At 37.7% G+C, this 20214-nt stretch overlaps 1 protein-coding gene across 1 annotated transcript in view; it reads left to right on the top strand.

Moving 5' to 3' along the window:
* The window catches only part of Jasper (JIL-1 anchoring and stabilizing protein), a 157945-nt gene that overhangs the window by 34026 nt on the left and 103705 nt on the right, over positions 1–20214 (top strand). Inside the window, exons 4-5 of the mRNA XM_081735595.1 lie at positions 12–161; positions 2585–2881. Coding sequence (XP_081591721.1) covers positions 12–161; positions 2585–2881 — 447 coding nt within the window. The remainder of the gene's footprint in view (positions 1–11; positions 162–2584; positions 2882–20214) is intronic.

Genomic DNA, 20214 nt, shown 5'->3' with positions numbered 1-20214 from the left:
TTTTCTTGTAGATTCCTCGTAAAGATGACGCTGGAGACAGTGATAATGAGGGTGCTCTCGTAATCGACGAAACAGGAAGTGGTGGAAGTGCTAAAAAGGCCCCGCCAGAAGCCAAGAAACCTGTGAAGAGGAAAAGAGATGAGCCCAGCATTGAGCCAGAGGTAAGGCTGTTCATTGAATCGTTTGTTGGTTGCAATGTAGAATAATTCGAAATGGGAGGGAATTGAGGGTGAATGGAACGGACTAGCAATGAGGAGTTGGAGATGGTAGAGAAGGCGAAAACTGAATGATCAGGGAGGGGATCAATGACTGCGTCCTTAACGCAACGAGGTTATAAAGGACGAGATCTAGTATTAACGTAGGCTCCCAACTACGACTAAGGTTTGAATCTGGTGCAGTTTGCGAGTGCACAGACCATCATAGAAAGAAAAGAAAAGAAGTTCTAGAAGGAAAGAAAAGAGGTAGAGAGAATGGGTTGGGGAAGAAGAAAGGAATGAGGGGAGGAGGAAGCTAATCTTTTTCTTTTCTTTTCTTTTTCCTTCTCTCCTCCTTCCTTTTCTTCTTATCTCTCTGTTTTTGAGAGACAGACAAAGAAAGAAAATAAACCCTCACCGTATAGGTGTTTCCCTCTCTAAGAGAAATTGATTGTAGGACCATCATAGTTTTCGTCAGTAACTGGCTGTGTTATTGTGTTCAAAGAATTTGTATTTTGGTGAAGCGTACGGCGGAAAGAAAAGGGGAGGGGAATTAATAGGAAAGTAACAGATGCACTACTGTTACGCCAATTAGAAAAGATTAGCAGTGGACCGCAGTTCATAGAAACTTGTCAATTTACGGCAAGTAAGTTGACAGTGAGTTCATAATATGGCTGGTAACGTTACCTGTATGTTACATAGAACTTCACGGCGTAGGAACGAAGGAGTAAACGAGAGAGCCCCGAGAAAATCTATATCAATGAGGATTTTTTTCTTTCTTTGCGCAGGTTTGTTTCTTCTATTATTCAACGTTTGTAATGAGGATTATTGTAATTTTCGACACTACTACACTTCTCCATAGGGCTTTCAAAAAATATAACAGTCATTATTATTATAACAACACTATCCATGGCTTCGGATTGGATATTGTAACAAACGAAACACTGAACGTAACACATTAGAGTTTAAAATACAGTGTTAAGTTGAAGCTTTGGTCAGTGTTTCGTTTGTTACATTATTTATTATTATTATTATTATTATTATTATTATTATTATTATTATTATTATTATTATTATTATTATTATTAGTATTAGTATTATTAGTATTATTATTATTGGTGGGTTGGTTCTGTTGATGAGAGTAGTATCACAGTGTCGTACACCTCTTTAATATGTATTGAAAATGAATATGTTCGTGCTGCTCACTCCTCACTTGCTGATCGAGCGTCTGGAGAAATTGAAACTCGCCTTTAGCTTTTATCTAAAGACAGTTTTCTTTCTAGAAGAAATGAATTGGTCAGATAATTGAATGAAGAAAAGAGAGCCGTGATACCGTAGAGTCCGATCTTTAAAATTTTGAGAAAGGCTTTAATCGTAGAATAACGATTACATTAGAAGTTCAAAATGTTGTGAATGTAAAATGAAAGATGCCGTGGTTTTTTAGTGTAAAAAGGTTTTAATGTAGTCAATTATGCGGATTACAATTTTTCCCCGTAATTTAGTGTAGATGATGGACGTAATTTATAGAATTATCTTCAGAGAAAGGAACTAGGTAAATAGTTGAAAGGAAATAGGACTTAGGTGATACACATAGTTCGTACTTTTTAGATTTGAAAAGTCTCCAAGCTTTCAGTAAAGAATTTCTGCAAGAATTCTTTTTCACAAAAAAAGGGTCTATCAAGTGGTCAGTTGTACACTTTTCAATTTCAGTTGTTCATCCTTGCACTTAAGCAGCAAGATTTTTCATAAAGTGATTCGATCTTCATGTGAATAACTTATTCTGTCGAGAAAGATCACACTGTAAAGTGACTGAAAGCATTCAGGAAAAAATTTGAAGACGCAGTAGCCAAGGTAGATCCGTATCATTACTTTATAGAATATTGTTGAATATGCTTCAGCTTCTTTCTTTAAATAATTTAATTCAATTGTTTAGAAATGATAACATTAGTGTGGACCTACCTGGTTTCTTGAGTCTTCTGTTTTAAGTTTTCTTGAACTGTTCCGTCCACTTCTCTCTGCCTTTTTCAATAGGGTAAGGTTTGTCCTAAAGATCAAATCAATTTATTGAAACATCTTGATCTTTAAGTGCAAGGGCTGTATAATAAAAGTTGTCCTTTTGATAAACTTGTTTTTGTAGAGATTTCTTGATGGAAACACTGGATTTAACAAATTTTCTATGGACACGAATCATCTACGTGGGCACCACTACTACTATTCTTGAAGATAATTTTAAATGTAACTTAGAACATCTATGCAAAAGTTAAAGGAAAAATGGTGATTTTATGCGTCAATACTTTTTTTTTTTTTTTTAGGTAAATAATTTAACTTAACTATTTAATTTTTAAATATAATATAAAGCAAGTTGCATATTCTGAATATTTCTATTTCAGCAACCAGATGCTAAGAGAAAACGAGTGTCGACGCCAGCCGCAACCCCTGTTTCAGCGAAAAATACTCCTGAAGTTAGCTCTGCCAAGCAACAGGAACTGTCGGAAGCTGAAAGAGTTAGTCGTAGTGGTAGAAAGATCAAACCCAAAAGGTTTGCTGATGATGAGACTGAAGCATCTTCGCCATCGGCTCATTCTATTCCAATACGAGTGGTGGATGTCACACCACCTGACTCCCACGACGAGTCGACTAGCGCAAGAAAGGAGAAGCAAACGAGAGCGTCAGCAGCAGCTGAGGAGGTAAGATAGTTACATATGTTTCAAAATTTATTTGTTTGGAATAACATTTCACTCTGCATATTTATTCAGACTTAGAAGTCGTGGTCCCGCGTAGCGTGGTCTCTAACGCTCTCTTGTTTGGTGCGAGCGGTCCCGGGTTCGATTCCCGGTGGAGACACTCGGTCGAAAAAGTGTAAAAGCTTTTTCAGGCCAGTCATCCTGAGTGAGGTTTTCCTGGGGTCTCCTCATTCACACCAGGCAAATGCCGGGATGGTACCTAACACTTAGGTTTCAGTCCACTTCCTTCCTTCCCTTTTCTTGGATAGTGATCGCCGAGGGACATCATCCTTTATACGTCACGGGCTAACATGGCCATAGATGCCAAAAGCCCATAAATCTAATTTCTAAATCCTAAATCAGATTAGAAATCGGAGAACAGTATTGACATTGTAGTAGTGATGATGGTGGTAACATCTCAGCTAGCCTGTGCCATCGGCTAAAACTGACAATGTTACAGTATTTATGTTGTATATGTAATGTCGATTTGAAGACCGCGCTGTGAAGGAAGAGCAACGATATTTCCTCTTTCTCTTACACATATACCACCAATAAGGGTCAGGTAATTGTAAGCCTCTGAATGGTCTGAATCTAAGGCTGTATAATTAATAATGTGATATGGAGAGCGCCACTTTTAGTAACCTTCATCATTCAGATTGTTGCAGGTACACGTTTGACTAAAGCTGAATCTTACTGTGGACGAGAAATGAACGGGAATAAATCTAATCTCTGTCGGGGGATGTTTGATTGCTTTATAGACGGTTCACCTATTACGCTGCTGTGGCTTTGTGAAAGAAGATTAGCAGTTAAAATAAATATATGCAGATGCTGATCCCTTTAATGGAAACACCTAAAGAATGCCTAACTTATCAGATTAATATGGCTTTACCTTTCCGCCTGATTCGTGTCTCCAAACTGTACCACAGATGTTCAATTATGTTCAGATCCGGGTATTGGACACGTCAGAGATGTTAAGGCTCATCTTAGTGTTCCTCAAACCACACCGCTACACCTCCAGCTGTGTGTGAACGGACGCATTATTATTCGATTGCCTGGAAACATCTGGACTATAGGATGCACATGGTCCCCTAAAATGGCGACATAGTGACGCGACCGGTAACCGTAATCACAGGAGCTACTAAAAACCAGCATATTGCGGCTCACATCATCACAGACTCATCTTGGAAGCAGTAGAGTTGTGGCGGATAGATTGGTCTGAATTCTACACCTAAAACGTGTTAAATTGTAGTAATTATGATAAAATGTCTTATAGACTAACTAACTAACTCTATGGCCTATGGAACCCGGAGGTTCAGTGCCGCGTTCACAAAAGCTCTCCACTGACTTCTATCCTTAGCTAATTGCATCCAGTTTCTACTTTGTATTCCTATCTCTGCGAGATCCATCTTAATATTGTCTTCCCATCTGCGCCTAGGTCTTCCTAATGGTCGTTTTCCTATGGGTCTACCAGTCAAGACTTTGAAAGCGTTTCTACTTTCTTCCATTCTAGCTACATGACCTGCCCACCTAAGCCTCCTAGACTTGACGACCCTAACAATGTTGGGTAAACCGTATAAACTATGTAGTTCCTCGTTATGAAGCTTCCGCCATTCCCCATTCTCGTTCCTCTTGGGTCCGAATATTCTTCTCAGGATCCTGTTCTCAAATACTTTCAGTCTATGTTCTTCTCTCAGAGTAAGCGACCATGTTTCACAACCATACAGAACAACAGGCATGATTATCGTTTTATATATTTTAAGCTTCAAATTCCTCGACAGAATTCGCGACGACAAGAGATTTTGAACCGAATAGTAACACGAATTCCCTGCTTTTAGTCGACATTTAATTTCTTCGTGAATATGATTTTCGTCTGTTAATATTGATCCTAAATATTTGAAAGTATCCACTTTATCAAAAGCATTATTTAGTATTTTAACTCCTCCACAATTTGCCGTATTACGGTCCCGACGCACTTCCATGTATTTAGTTTTCTCTGCATTTACTTCTAAACCCATGTCCCTGCAAGCGTTTAATAAGATCTCTGCATTTATTTCTACTGTTCTCCTATCATCCCCTATTAAATTTACATCATCAGCATATGCCATAACCTGGTGAATTCCGTTCAACTCTAGGCCCTGGTTGCTATCTTTGATTTTCCTTATGGCGTATTCCAGCACAAAGTTAAATAATAATGGCGACAACGCATCTCCTTGTTTCAGGCCATTTTCGACGTGGAAGCTCGTGGACAAAAATTTTCCTACCCGGACTTTACTTTGGGATTCACTTAAACATATCTTAATTAATCTAATTAGCTTTCTCGGTATTCCAAGTTCTGTAAGAACGTTGTATAATGTTTCTCTCCTAACCGAGTCGTAAGCCTTTCTAAAATCAATAAATAGTTGATGTAGCGGGGTATTGTATTCCCACTTCTTTTCGAGTATTTGGCGAATGGTAAATATTTGGTCGGTAGTTGATCGATTTCGTCTAAATCCGCACTGATAATCTCCAATAATTTCATCTGCGTATGGGGTCAATCTTGCTAACAGAATATTTGAAAGGATTTTATAGGATGTTGACAGAAGAGAAATGCCTCGATAATTATTACAGTCAGTTTTGTCGCCTTTCTTGTGAATTGGAACAATGATTGATTCTTTCCACTCTTGTGGCAATTCTTCCTTGTTCCAGATAAGGAGAATGAGTTTGTGTATCTTGTTCCACAATTTTTCGCCTCCAGCTAAAATTAACTCAGCCGGAATTTCATCTACACCCGGAGATTTGTGTTTCTTCAATTTCTTTATAGCGGCTTCCACTTCTATTCGATTGGGTTCTGGAATATACGGTTCTGCGGTGTGTATCTCCTTTTCTCCACGCATATTAGTTTTTGGCTGCGTGTTCAGCAAATCGTCAAAGAAATCTTTCCATCTATTTAAGAGGCTATCCGTATCGGTGAGAACTGTTCCGTCAGATTTCTTTAATATATAAGCACGAGGTTGATAGCCTTTCTTAAATTCGCTGATCCCCTTATACATGTCCCGAATATTTCTATCTTTACTATTATCTTCAAGTTCCTTAATTTTACCTTTCAAAAAATCCCGTTTCTTTGTTCTAAAAGTTTTGGAAGTTTCCCGCCTGATATCTGCGAAATTTTGTGTAGTTGTTTCATTCGGATTTTGTAGCCACCGTAATTTTGCCTGTTTTCTCTTCTCTGCTAATTTAATGCATTCTTGGTCGAACCATGGTTTGTTCCTACGTATTTCCGCGTGTCCCAATTTTTCTATTGCTGAACTTTTAATGCTATCTCTAATTTTAATCCAAGTATCCTCAACACTAGTGCACTCCGAGTCTTCTAAAACCGCGAATCTATTCGAAACTTCAATCTGGTATTCCTCTCTTACCTGGCTCTCTTCTAATTTCTTTAAATTAAATCTCTCCGTTTTTGGACATTGAATATTACCTTTATTCAACGATAATCTCTCCCGTATTATCGCTACTACCAGGTAGTGATCAGTGTCACAATCAGCCCCTCTAAACGACCGGACGTCAATTATGCTAGATTGTCTTCTTCTATCTACTAAAACGTGATCAATTTGATTATGTGTTTTTCCGTCTGGTGATGTCCAAGTGTATTTATGAACGTCGCGATGTGGGAATTTTGTACTCTTCACGATTAGGTTTTTGGATGTTGCAAAGTTCACGAGTCTAACACCGTTGTCATTACTTTCCTTATGCAAACTTTCGTTCCCTATAATCGGTTTGAAAATATCCTCTCGTCCTACCTTCGCATTGAAATCCCCTAACAGAATCTTCATATGGTATCGCGGGAGTTGGTCAAATATCCGTTCCACTTCTTCGTAAAAACTATCTTTTATATCGTCACCCTTATCTTCAGTTGGAGCATGTACATTTAAAACAATAATATCACACCATCGTCCCTTAAGAGTAATAAAAGAAAGTCTGTCAGTAACAAATTCAACCCGTTTAATTGCTGGTAATATTCGTTTGTGAACGAAAAACCTTATGTCTTATAGACACCTTTTATAAATAAAATTCTGAATAGAACTGAAGGTTTATATATTTTCTATTTAATTTTTTGTTCTCATGTGTGAGTAGAGAACACATTGTATGGAGAACTTATTTTCATCAAAGTTTTAACAACGATGAAACAAGCTTTTATAAATTATACATAACATTTAATATTCAATTGGCGCATAAACTTTATTTGTTACGATGTTACTACTAGGTTACATGTTAGTGGGGTGATAATAGGTTCGAGTCCCATATTAAATCACCTGCCTAGTATTATTTGACCTAATGGGTAGAGTGGTCACCAAATTATTAACAAATGAAGATGATCACTTTGATCTGTTTACACAGAAATAACGTTTCCTGCTGGATATTTCGCGATGTGTATTGTAGGGGTGTTCCAATAACCGGTTTCGGTTCGGTTTGTAGTCTAAACCGAATCAACCGGTTTGGACTTCAAACCGGTCCGGTTCGGTTTGGGAACGGTTCGGTTTGGGGACGGCTCGGTTCGGTTTGGGAACGGTTCGGTTCGGTTTGTAAAGTGTTCGGTTTGGGAACGGTTCGGTTTGGGGACGGCTCGGTTCGGTTTGGGAACGGTTCGGTTCGGTTTGTAAAGTGTTCGGTTCGGTTCGGTTTAAGAACTGTTGGGCCCTTTTTGAGGACTGTTTTGTTCGGTTTCAGTTCAATATTTGAAATCAACAGAAATGCAGTTTGCATTATTAGCAACCGTCCACCCAGACATTATAATAAGGGTGAATGTTACGTTTTTTGGTATAACTTTATTCAGATTAAAATTATTTCGATGTTACTGAAACAATTTAGGGGTCGTACTTGTGTGGGTACTTTTACTGATGCTTTGGATTTTGGAATAAAACTCTTAATATCAGTTGGAAGACAACTTTACGGCATGGGTGGATTTAAGAGACACCGTGCTAGGGGTGGCAGTTATTTGAAGGGTGGATGCTATTCCAGGAGAAGCTACGTTTAGAATGAAACATTAAATTCATCTTGAAATGACATGGGGGGAGGGCATGATTTACACCTGTATGTGGAATATATCGTGGTGTAATATTATCAGGTAACCAAGAAAATTTATGCTGTTTTTGAGAACGGTTACTTTTGTCGCGTTAGTGTAGTCAAATTGATTCTGATGACGCTACACAGTATGGCGCTAAGTTCGTTGTACAAAAACAGAGGGGTGATTCCTGAGAGAAAAAAAAAAAAAAAAGTTCCAGTACACATAGGACGAAAAGTGTGTTGTTTACGTGTTATATGCTGCCGAAAGCATGGAGTTAAATATTGCACAAATTACTGATTGTAGACGTGATGCGGCATGATATCGACAAAATATCCTAACCTGCTCTATCCAAATTTGGGAGTTTTCAGATTTGTGCAATGGCGGCACAGGGAATTCCCTGATATTTTATGACGTAAATTGAGTGGACAACAACATGTAAAGGACATTTTACTGCCTGGAAATAATATTACGTGGCAGGTTAGTACTCATACACGAAGATAAAAGATGGCGGATGAAGTAAAAATTACTGTGTGTGGTTGCGTACCTCCTCAAAAAGTACTAGTAAAGTCGTTGTATATACAAAACCTACATCGTGACGGAGAAGATAACCCAGAGCCGTAGCTGGTAGCAAGAGGGCGCCGAACAAGCAATAAGAAAAAAGAAGTGTTGAAAATGAGTAAACGATGTGGTGCCCCGTAAACGTATTGGCGCCCTATTAAATCAATATTGTTGTCGGTTTGCAAAGAAATAGATTTGTTAAAAAATTTCTTACTCGCTACGCTCGCAATCCAAACGTTTCAGTAAAACTCACAAGAAGATTTTACTTATTATTTACAGAAAGTAATTATATAATGATTTGTTAACGATGTGATATACAAGGTGCCGAGTATTGACTTACATTGTACGTGGGAGCACGGTCCAAGTCTGAAATATGTGTTCGGCGTTTTGATGATGATGAGTCTGGTTAGTTAATCACGCTTTTCTTATAATATTAATCACGACGGTGAGAATGAAAGTATGAAAAATGAGAGAAATGAAGACACACATGCAAGCTGCTATTTGAGCAGGAATATTAAAAGTGAAGGTAAACAAGAAGAATAATAACATTTTCGAATTTGAAGCTGTTGTAGAATGGGGGCTTAACAGGTCAGAATTTAACCCAACGAATTTCATCTCTTTCAGACTGATCACTACCAGTGATTTTTTTTTATTCCGTTGACATATGAAATGCTTCTAATTTGAAAGAATTTATTGGGATCATTTCTCCATCAAATACTTGTATTGCCACGATTTTTTTCTGCATACGTGGTATCTAGTTGTGTGATATTTTTTTATCTATCTACATACATACAAAAGATATACAAACATTATATATATATATATATATATATATATATATATATATATATATATAGATATAGATACACTCCAATGAGTACTTTCAGGCTCTTTGCTATTTTATTCTTTTATTATACACAAATCTGCTAACTGGTCGTATGTTACGAGTGAGTTAAAGATTAAATTCAGCTCCATGTGGACACAGCTGAATTTGCTTTGACGGAGTTTGCTTGGTTAGCCAAAAGTAAACGAAACGGGGACGCGGCAGAAGTCCTAAATGGCAGAAGTCCTAAAATGCAGAAGTCCTAAACGGCATTAGACCTAAAATGCACAAGTCCTAAAAATTATTTCGCGGCACAAGTCCTAAATGGCAGAAGTCCTAAATGGCAGAAGTCCTAAAGTGCAGAAGTCCTAAAGTGCAGAAGTCCTAAAGTGCAGAAGTCCTAAAATGCAGAAGTCCTAAAAGGCAGAAGTCCTAAAAGGCAGAAGTCCTAAAAATCATACCGAGGCAGAAGTCCTAAAGTGCAGAAGTCCTAAAAAAATCTCTTGTGGCGCTACCATCGCGTCCGTAAGAAGAATACTGTCAATCTGTTAGTCAAGTTTTAGATATACTGTTTCATATTACAGAGCCTTAGTTCTTACAAGTTATTTGTATAAATACATATTCTATCGTTCTGAAATAATAAATAAATAAATAAATAAATAAATGAAGCCTATTGTCCTTTCTTACTCTTTCCATGATATATTTCTATGTTGACAAAATTTTAACTTTCTACCAAATGTGATTCCCAGATCTTTCATAATGTCTGTTTTTCTCTATTTCCACACCATTGACTTCATAAAAGTAACATAATATTGTGTTTTAGTTATGTACGTCATAAATTTTGCTTTCCTTGTGTTGTTTTGAAGTAAATTATTTTTACACATATATTTCTTGTACAGAAGTCTTTCTGTAGCAAATAATTATCATATTCGTAATTAACTACTCCTGGGATACGGCTGTTTCGGTGTAGGACGTTTTGGTGCAGGGCGTTTCGGTGTACGGATTGCTCGGTGTAAGGACGTTTAGGTGTGAGGCTGGTTCGGTGTAAAAGTTCTAATGTTTACACCGAAACGTCCACTCTTCAAAATGAAAATTATTCGTTAGGGAGAAATAAATTCACGAAGTAGAATATATAAATTAATAAATAAAATAAAAATTAAATGTTTCTGTAATTGGCAAGGGTTACTTATTTATAGTGAGTCCCCTCGCTTCACTCTGTCAGAACTTCTTATATCCTCAAATGTTATAATTATTAATTGATTGGGAAAACGTTTTACGGTAATGATATATAGTAAAAAAGTGTGTGATGCATAAACATTGTGTACACCACACACACCTTATTACGGCAATAACTGCACAAATCGCAAAATGCTGCACAATCTTTGAAAGAAAATTTTCAAACACAGATGGTTTTTCTTCCAATAACCGCTTTTATATCATGCATACCCAATAAGATTAGCAAATCTAGGAAAAGAAAACTGATTATGAATCAGTGATGAGATCTTAATTATATTATTACGGAGATGTAAATTCGTGTTATAGTTGTAGAGAAGGACATGTCAGAAAATGTCTCAAGAAATTTTTTAACGGGCTAAAGAACACAACAAGAGGCTGAATCCTACCAGTTGTTCCTGCAGAAATTGTTTCTATTATGAGTTACTCTTTTGTTCTTAAAATAGGTCAAAGTTGAATTGTGACCACTCCACGAAACTAATAACAAAATGGACTTTGCATTAGACGCTTGAAGAAAAATCTCTTGGAACCACGATCTCACAAGACTTGATGTTAATTTTTCCGGATTTGATGCTTTTACAAGGATATCTTCAAATTTAAAGAGGTTGTGTTGGACTATAAGACCAAATGTTCCATTGTTTTCCTACAAAACAATTAAAAGTGGTGATAACAAAACACTATTTGCAGAAATTGAAGGCTGTATGATGTAGCTAAGAGTCATAGAATTTACTGACTGTACCACCCTTTCTACTGTTTGTGTCCCTGTAAACACTAGAGTATTTAAAAATTAAACCTATTGATCAGAGTTATAAATATTTAATTTTCCTGAAAGGCAGTTCTATTCTGAAGAGAATCATGTGCGACATATGGCCCTAGGGTAATTAGGGAAGTGTCAGGGAATTTTTACCAAAATATACTTCTGTATAGGGGAATTTTGGACATTTCAAGTATTATTTTTTGCGGGCTTATTTTTGCACGTAGAAGATTGAAATTGTGCACAAACATTCAGTCCACCGAGTAGTATCTACCAGATTTTTTAAAATCAGATTTCTGCGTTAAAACAGTGGGGTACAGAGGGGCTAAACCTTGAAAAAGGGAAATTTTTACCAAAAAATCCCTTTCACGAGATTTTCCCGCCTTAGATATATAATGAGGACAAGTGGATGGCACCGACTGAAAGGCAGTTCTATTCTGAAGAGAATGATGGGCGAAACATGACGCTAGGTTAATTAGGGATGTCTCAGGGAATGTTTAAAAATTTCCCTCTGTATACGGGAATATGGGACATTGTCGGTATATATATATATATATTTTTTTTTGGCAGGCTTACTTTTGCACCTGGAAAATTGGAATTGTGCATAAACATTCAGCCTACCGAGTAGTATTTACCAGATTTTTTTCAGGTCTCTGCGTTAAAACAGGGGGGTCCAGGGGGAGCTAAAATTTGAAAAAAGGATATTTAGACCCAAAAAATCCCGTTTTTTCTCATTTTCCCGCCTTAGATACATGATGGAGACACGTGAGTCATACCACCTGAAAGGCAGTTCTATTCTGAAGAGAATGATGGGCGAAACATGACCCTAGGCTAATTAGGGATATCTCAGGAATTTTTTTTACCTGAGATTATGGTGTTTTACGGTAATTTGGGTCATGGTGGGAATTCCTGATAAAATTTCTCTCAACTTGAAATTTGGCACACACATTCAGTATACCAAGTACTATTTCTCAGATTTTTTTAGATGGCTACGTTCACACAGGGGGGTTCCAGGGGGGCCCAAATTTCGAGAAAAAATTTCCCTCCGAAATTTTCACTTTGACATTTTTTCCCGCTTCTGGTATATGGTATGAGCATGTAAGTGGTACCATTTGAAAGCCAGCTCTATTCTGAAGAGAATGAGGTATGAACCATGATCCTAGCATAAATAGTGACGATGCAGTAGCTGCTTGACTGAAAGTCTAAAAAATAGCCCAAAAACACAAGATCCCAAAAGGGTTAATGGTCACCTGGCAATACATTCGGTCGCAGACAAAACCCACCCAAAAGCTTTAATGTCTAGAACAAAAGTCTACTAGATACATATTTTATGATTAAATATTAAATACACACTCTATGTACGAAAACGATGTATACATTAAAAGCTCAATAAATTTAAAATTGAAAGGACAATTAAGTTATTCAGTATAATTACTAGTTGATATGTAAAAGCGTAAAAATGAAATGAAATCTTTGAGTTTGACGTCCCAAGGTTATGCCGGATAGGCTAAAGGAGACGGTGATGATGAGAAATGAAGAAAATGAAGTAAGTGGGGGGAAACAGAAGAACCCCGAGGAAACCCACGCACACGGTGTTTGTCCACCACAAAGTTCACATGGCAGGAGTCGAGATCGAACCCGGGCCCAATGCACCAGAGGTGAACTCTCTATCACTGAGCCGCCGAAGCCCGATGTATAAGCGGAAAAAATAAACATATGTAACGATCACCTACGATCAGGACAGTATACAATGTGAGAATGAAAAAAAAAATCCAATATTAAACAAAATAAAGCTGTGTTTTCCTACAAGTTAACAAGAAACTGTTGGAAAAGTTTCCGTGGCTGCATTAAGACATGGAACACAAGCTAAAAATTAACTTCCCAAGTAAAATTTAGTTACAGAAAGTAGTTCGTGACCTGAAAAACCAAGAACAGTAAGGAGTATTTAAACTTCGGGTTTTGAGGTCACAGAGGTCTTTCTCGGAGGGTCCTACTGCACGTTTGCCGAGGAGTTCTTGATTAACAAGCTGCCTCGATTTCGGAAGAGAGAGGCCCAGAGTTCAATTCAGTTTTATTCAGCTCCATAAGCCACGCAAAGAGTTTGCTGTGGGCTGTGACTGTTGCCTACCTCAGAGGTCCTGAGATCCATACCGTTCTATATAGCTACGCAAAAAGGTTTGCTGTGGACTACCACTGATGCTCTCTTTAGAGGTCAAAAGTTCGATCCCGACTACGTAGCCACACAAAGAGGTTTGTAGTGGGCTCAAACCTGATCGCTACTCTAGGCTTGGAAGAGAAAGACGTGATGCATGTAGTGAATTGCAGTGCCTATAATTAGTATGCAATTAAAACAGTTATCGTGGGATATGAAAAGAACACGAGAAGCTGACTTCCAATACGAGGCCGAAACGTGTAAGTAGGAAGTAATGAAATTTAATGCATAAATGATAGATTCACTCTTAAAACAGTTCTAAGCGATATAGCCCAAGGCTTATCTTATGCCTGGCGTGTTATTTCAAATCATTTTGCTAATATGATAATCTTTGTAAGTCAAACAAAATATATATTATTTTAAACTCTGTTAAACTAACTTTTGTGACACACAGAGTTTGACCCTGGTTTAGCAGATACGCAGTAGTGACCAACAGATTCTCTTTTGTTGTATGTATATCTTATGTAAATAAACAATCATCATCATTATATATTTTCTCCCTTATTCCATTTTGCAATTGTTAAATAAGATTAACAAAAGTTTGTAAGAACTAATAGCGTTATATTAACAAAGGTTCACCAAGTAGTTTATAAAATAATTTAGTCCTTATTTGATGGAATTGCAGGGGCTTATCGCCCATCCTTGTTAGGAAGAAGAAGCATATACAGTTTATTGCATTGCAGATAGCATACCCTACAGGGAAATTAAATTATAGGTCACACTCTATCACTACTACCACACCAAACTAGTAATATTCCAAGACAAGAACCATTGTCTTGTTCTACAAATAACACTAGACTAGCAAGTGATAACACAATACGTGTACAGAAACCAATACATAGTCATTCAGGGAGTAGCCAGCAAGTTATTCTAGAAGGCCTTGATTTTTACAAACTAAAACCAAATCTAAAGTTTCTGTCAAGATTATGAAACAATTAATAACGCATAGATACATACGTATTTCAGAAGTGCATATTATTATTATTATTATTATTATTAGTAGTAGTAGTAGTAGTAGTAGTAGTAGTAGTAGTAGAATTAGTAGTAGTATATTTCATATATGCTACATTTCTGAAACTTGAGTCTTGAGAGTACGTGAAGTTAAAATCAAAGGTTATGTTACGGACGGCAAATGATGCCTTAACACCAAAAACACATTCCTGGCCGGGACCGGGGGTTAGTCTGTTTTATGTTTACTAAACGTGTTTAATAATTACAGCAAATGAAGGATGTTTATAATAGAATGTGAAAGAATAAAGTTTTAAAAGAATTAAACTACGTCAACATGTTAAAATAATTAAAAGAATCTAATTAATTAGCCACTTTGTACTCTCATTTGCTTAACTGGAATAACCGAGGCCTAAAGGAAAAGAGTTTTCTGCCCAAATCTTATAAGCAGTGGGATATTTTAATATTATAGAAATTGACCCTCCTTCCCCTTAGAAGTGTAATTTTCAAGATACTGAAACATATAGTATTTTATTACTTTTAGTTAAAAGTTCAAATACCGAGTTTCACGCATCTAGCTTAAACAAATCCTTCCTTAATTTATTTACATATTTTCTGAGTAAGTAATGGGGAATTCGAACATAAAAAAAGTGCTCCCTTTGCTCTTTCCTTTTTATGTGTTCAATTTTCAGTTTTTTTAAACAGGAAAGATTATATGCCAAGTTTCATTTTACTAGCTTCAGAAACTTGCGAGATACACTACCCTTTAAAAAAATCTTGCCCCACCCGTTTTACGATACTTATTTCCAAAAATTCTTTATGTCCTGCTTTCATAAGAAAATTATATTTTATAATTAAAATTTAACGACTCTACTTGTAGTAGTATGCCCCAAAAATCACTCATTTTTACTCTTTTATATAAGAGTACAGAAGATAAATACAGTCAAACAAATGGATTTCCATGAACAGTTTCCGATTTCTTATAACTACCTGATTCGTACATTTCCCACAAGCTGTGATTTTAAATTTACGCTCTGTCAAGGTCCAGGTTTAAAAAAGGAACTAACTGGAAATATAATAATATTATGTATTTGTGTACATGTGTAATATGTATAAAATTATTGTCTTATTGAAGCTTTCGTAATCTGGAAATAAACTTTTGATTTGCTTTTAATATATAAAAATCATGCTCCCCTAGAAAAATTTGCAGGCTACACCCCTAAATGACTATGTAGTAATTTCTGCAAAAATGGCACAGGACCTAAAATTTAGGTCTAATGCCTATATTTTTAGGACTTGTGCCATTTAAGACTTAGTAATGTCACCCACTGTATTGCATAATAAATGTTCTTTGCTCAATTTTAAATTTACTGCGTTCTTTATGTATACAGTTGGTATTTAATGTTCACTCGTGAAATGTCTAGTGAGCTTTTGTCCTAATTAAGTAAACTTTGGTGGATTTTTGTCCTACTCTTAATAAAATACGCTCCGCACAGTATATATTGCAATTCTGAATGTTTGCTTGGTTTCAGAAGTCTGGTAAAATATGCTTTTTAAACATTTTTTTAGTATTTATTTATTTATTTATTTTTGTTTTAGGAATTTGTCTTGGGATTCTCGTATCTCCATTCGAAAGAAACGAATTTCTTAACAAATTATGTAATTAATTCTTAGAATGAAATAGGTTGTATTATGTAATTCGTGTATAAGTGCAGAACAGATAGTGATAATAACGATCTTAGTAGTACAAATATAGCTGTTACTGTTGGAATTAGATACGTTCGTAACATTATTGCCAACTAGTTGCTGCATCGTCCCAATTTCGTGTGGTGGTGGCGAATTTCAGAACTAAAGCAAGTGAATGATAAAGGCACAAGTCCTAAATGGCAGAAGTCCTAAAAGGCACAAGTCCTAAAAATCATATCGCGGCAGAAGTCCTAAAGTGCAGAAGTCCTAAAGTGCAGAAGTCCTAAAGTGCAGAAGTCCTAAAATGCAGAAGTCCTAAAATGCAGAAGTCCTAAAATGCAGAAGTCCTAAAGTGCAGAAGTCCTAAAGTGCAGAAGTCCTAAAGTGCAGAAGTCCTAAAATTTAGGTCTAGTGCCCATATTTTTAGGACTTCTGCATTTTAGGACTTCTGGATGTCACCCAACGAAACCACGTTCCAAACCCTTTGGACAGTTTAGTTTGTCACAGTTCTACGGACAGTTCTGAACGGTACGATTCGGTTCGGTTTGAGAACGGTTTGGGTTCGGTTCGGTTTGGAAACGGTTCCGTTCGGTTTCGGTTAACCGTTCCAAACCGGTTTAAGTGGCAAACCGAAACCGCGGTTTACGTTTCCAGGAACTGTCCACCCCTAGTGTATTGTACCGTAAATTCTTCCATATAAAGTGGATTTTGTGTTTTAAAAAATATCTAAATGGAATGAATTTATTTACGTTAGAATTACATGTTTCAGGTACACGATGACGAAAATCTGCCAAAACTGTATCACTTCAAATATCACGAGGTTTTTTTTTCTTTTTCTTCTGATAAACAGTTTCAAGTGGATTTTTGTTGTTTTTAATATCCATCTAGGAAGTTGTTTATAATTGCTGTCATGTGGCTATGAAAACCCCAGTCATGTAGTTGTTTCAAAATTTCTTAGTGCCAAGTTGTGCCATAAGCCGTATCCAAATCAGAAATATAACAAAAGGATACCGAAGATAGAATAAAGTTTTTATCTGGCTGCCAGGGTTAGCAAGATAGTCTGTAGTGGATTGGAAGGATCGAAAACTAAACTGAATCTTGCTCAACAGAGAATTTGATTCTAAATACCAGCATGCGCTCAGGAAGCTTACAAACACAGCTCATAAGAGCAGTGGGTCTGTAGCTCGTGGCTTTTGTTGCAGGTGTGTCTGGTTTCAAGATTGGAACCAGAACTTGACGCCACCGAGTGGAAGAGTCTCCATCAACCAGATTCGATTAAACAGTTGCAATAATGATATCTGTGAATCGCTCGAGATGTTGCACAAGATATAAGATATACAATCAGTCCCTGGAGTAGTGTTGGACGACTCACTTAAGGCAATGTTGAATTCGTGTGCCGTGAAGGGGACATTACAATCTTCAATCTTGGTGCTACGGAAATTTTAAGATGTTCTCTGTACGAGTGCGAAAGCAATTAAACTCGACTAAATAGTGTGCAGAGTCACAGACAGACAAGTGTCGGCCCATTATGTTGGCTATTTCTTTCGAGTTAGTTTCCAGCACTCTGTAACAACAGTGGCCATTTATGGAGCGAACTTGACATTAAATAGAAGTTCAGCTACCAAGAGACGCTACGTAATCTTTCCAACTTCGGCACTTCGCAGATTTTATTAGGTATCTAGAACGGACATGAAGAATGCATAATTCTCAGCAGTTTTTTTGCCGATTTAAAGTGGCAAGAACACGTCGACAAGCCAAGATAGCTTTATGTGTTTCCGCTGACCACCAAGGAACTCTCGTTGTGGACAGTGCCTCCGTATTCTGGTATGTAACCGTGGGCACAGTCTGCTCAAATAGATCTACAGCTGCTTATACAGTTAAATACACCATACAGGGAGAGGTCAGTGCATGAGTACGTACCGGATTCTAGAAAAGTGATCATTTAAGGATGACTATTCCAATCTCATCGAGGAATTTCATCACCTGACGCCATGATTATCAGTTCAAATAGAGCCCGATAAGCGATGGCATGAATTCAGATTTCCGAAAAGTTGATTGTAAAGTTAAATCAAATCTGCTGCCAAAAAGGCTTCAGTACGAGTAATATACAAGAACAGATGATGATCAGGCGATAGAAGCAACCGGAAGTTTAAATAAATAGTCCGAGGATGAGGGTCACAGAGTACAGGAATGAATGTGCTACCAATAGAGCGATTATCAATATGTTTTTTATACCTGCAGATCATGTAACGAGATGAAACAGATGATTGAGTAGGCTTTAAATGAGTTTCCTGCAATCAAATAAGGGCTAGTGAGTTGCCAGTTATAGTGTTTCAATTTCTTAAGACGACAACGGAAGCTGTTTAGATTCCAGTATAGAAGTGCCATAGTTGGAAAGATGAACGTTTAAGACGAACCTTTCCTCGTGAGCCAGTTAATGTCCACTCACTATATATCAGTTCGCCCTCAACCATCCAATTTCAGTGAAATACAAGGGTTGGATATTAGTGATTGCAACAACGGTATATCTTAAGAAGTAGAGTACTTGCAAGGTTCGAAGTTTTTCAGGCCCTCGATGTAATCACCAGCATTGTGAATCACGTGTTCCCAGCGATGTGGAAGCCGCTAGATGCCGTTGGCAGTGCCTAATCTCTGGATAGTGCGGATGGAACGATCGGTCGCCCGGAGATCATCAACTGTACGGGAGTGTGTCCCACGAAGTGGTTCCTTCATCTTCGGGAAGAGGTCATAGTCGCATGGACTTAAATCTGGAGAATACAGGGGGTGATACAGCAACAAATCAGTGCTGAATGTGCCCTTGTATTGTCATGCAAAATGATGGATGGTGAATTCGTCAGGAAGTGGCGTCGTTTTCGTCTTACAGCTGCTCGTTTTGCAAAACATTGCAATAGTGATATACACTAACGATGTGTCCTTGGGGGACGGTATGGTTTATTATTACACCATCCAAGTCATATGCAATGACGAGCATAACTTTAACATTGGTTGGGGTATTCCGAACTGTTGTTTTTCTCGGTGACCCAGAATGACGCCACTCGCTTGATTGCCGTTTCAGCTGTGGTTCATACGCTTTGGCCCAGGTCTCATCAATAGCAATGATCTGCCGTAAGAAGGCCTCACCTTCACGTTCAACCGCTCCAAGTGTGTTCGAGCGGCATCATTTTGCAGCCACTTGTGTTGTTCAGTCAGATCATTTGGAACCCACCTTGAGGCGGTTTTACGCAATCCCAGGTTCTTCAGTGTTTTCAGCACAGTCGAATGCGCTAGTCCTGTATGATTGGCTAGTTGACGAATCATGGCGTTCCGATCCACTAGCACTAACGCGTGTACGTTCTGCACATCTTCTTCACTTACAGGAGGATGGCCGGAGCGAGGCATGTCTTGTGACATTTTGTCGTCCGTCATTAAAGGCTTTGACCCACCTTGCTACTGTACGGTATGGCAATACACTTGCACACTTCGTAGCACTGTTTTGTATTCCTATCTCTAGCGCATTCAATTTTCAACCAGCTCCTCTGATCTTGCTTCGTAAACATCATTCCGCGAACACTCATGCAGCGTGACTGTAGTCTACAAGCACTCACTTAGAACTGCCTTCTAACAGCGGACGTTGCGCGCGCGCATGGAGAGGAGGGCAGGTGAGTTCATTTGCTCTGAGAGAGGGTCGGCATTTAATCTACCGCTGGTATGAATTATAATGGAGTGCTTTATTCCTGAGTATGTGTATAGCAGTGTTGCAATTGCTAAAAATCCAACCCTTGTAAAAGGTGGCTTGAAAATTGTTGAGAATTTTGGTTTCCTCGGTGGAGGATAGGTCAATAAGACAATACCTAATATGCTGACTTAACTTTATGCCAGCAATATAGTGAGTTATGCTGCGATAGCGTTAGCTTCAGACACCGTTACGAACACGAGATGTTTTAGAAAGTTCGGGAGATAATGTGGTGGCTGGGGTTTTGATTCAGTGTTGTAGCTAGGAAGAACTCAGTTTGTGTGGAACGTTAGATATCTGTATAGTCAT

The sequence above is a fragment of the Thermobia domestica genome, chromosome 13 (genome assembly GCF_964235325.1).
Source record: "Thermobia domestica chromosome 13, izTheDome1.hap1.1, whole genome shotgun sequence".
NCBI classification, from domain to species: domain Eukaryota; kingdom Metazoa; phylum Arthropoda; class Insecta; order Zygentoma; family Lepismatidae; genus Thermobia; species Thermobia domestica.
The sequence above is the reverse complement of the archived record's forward strand: the minus strand, read 5'-3'. Positions and strand labels throughout refer to the sequence as shown.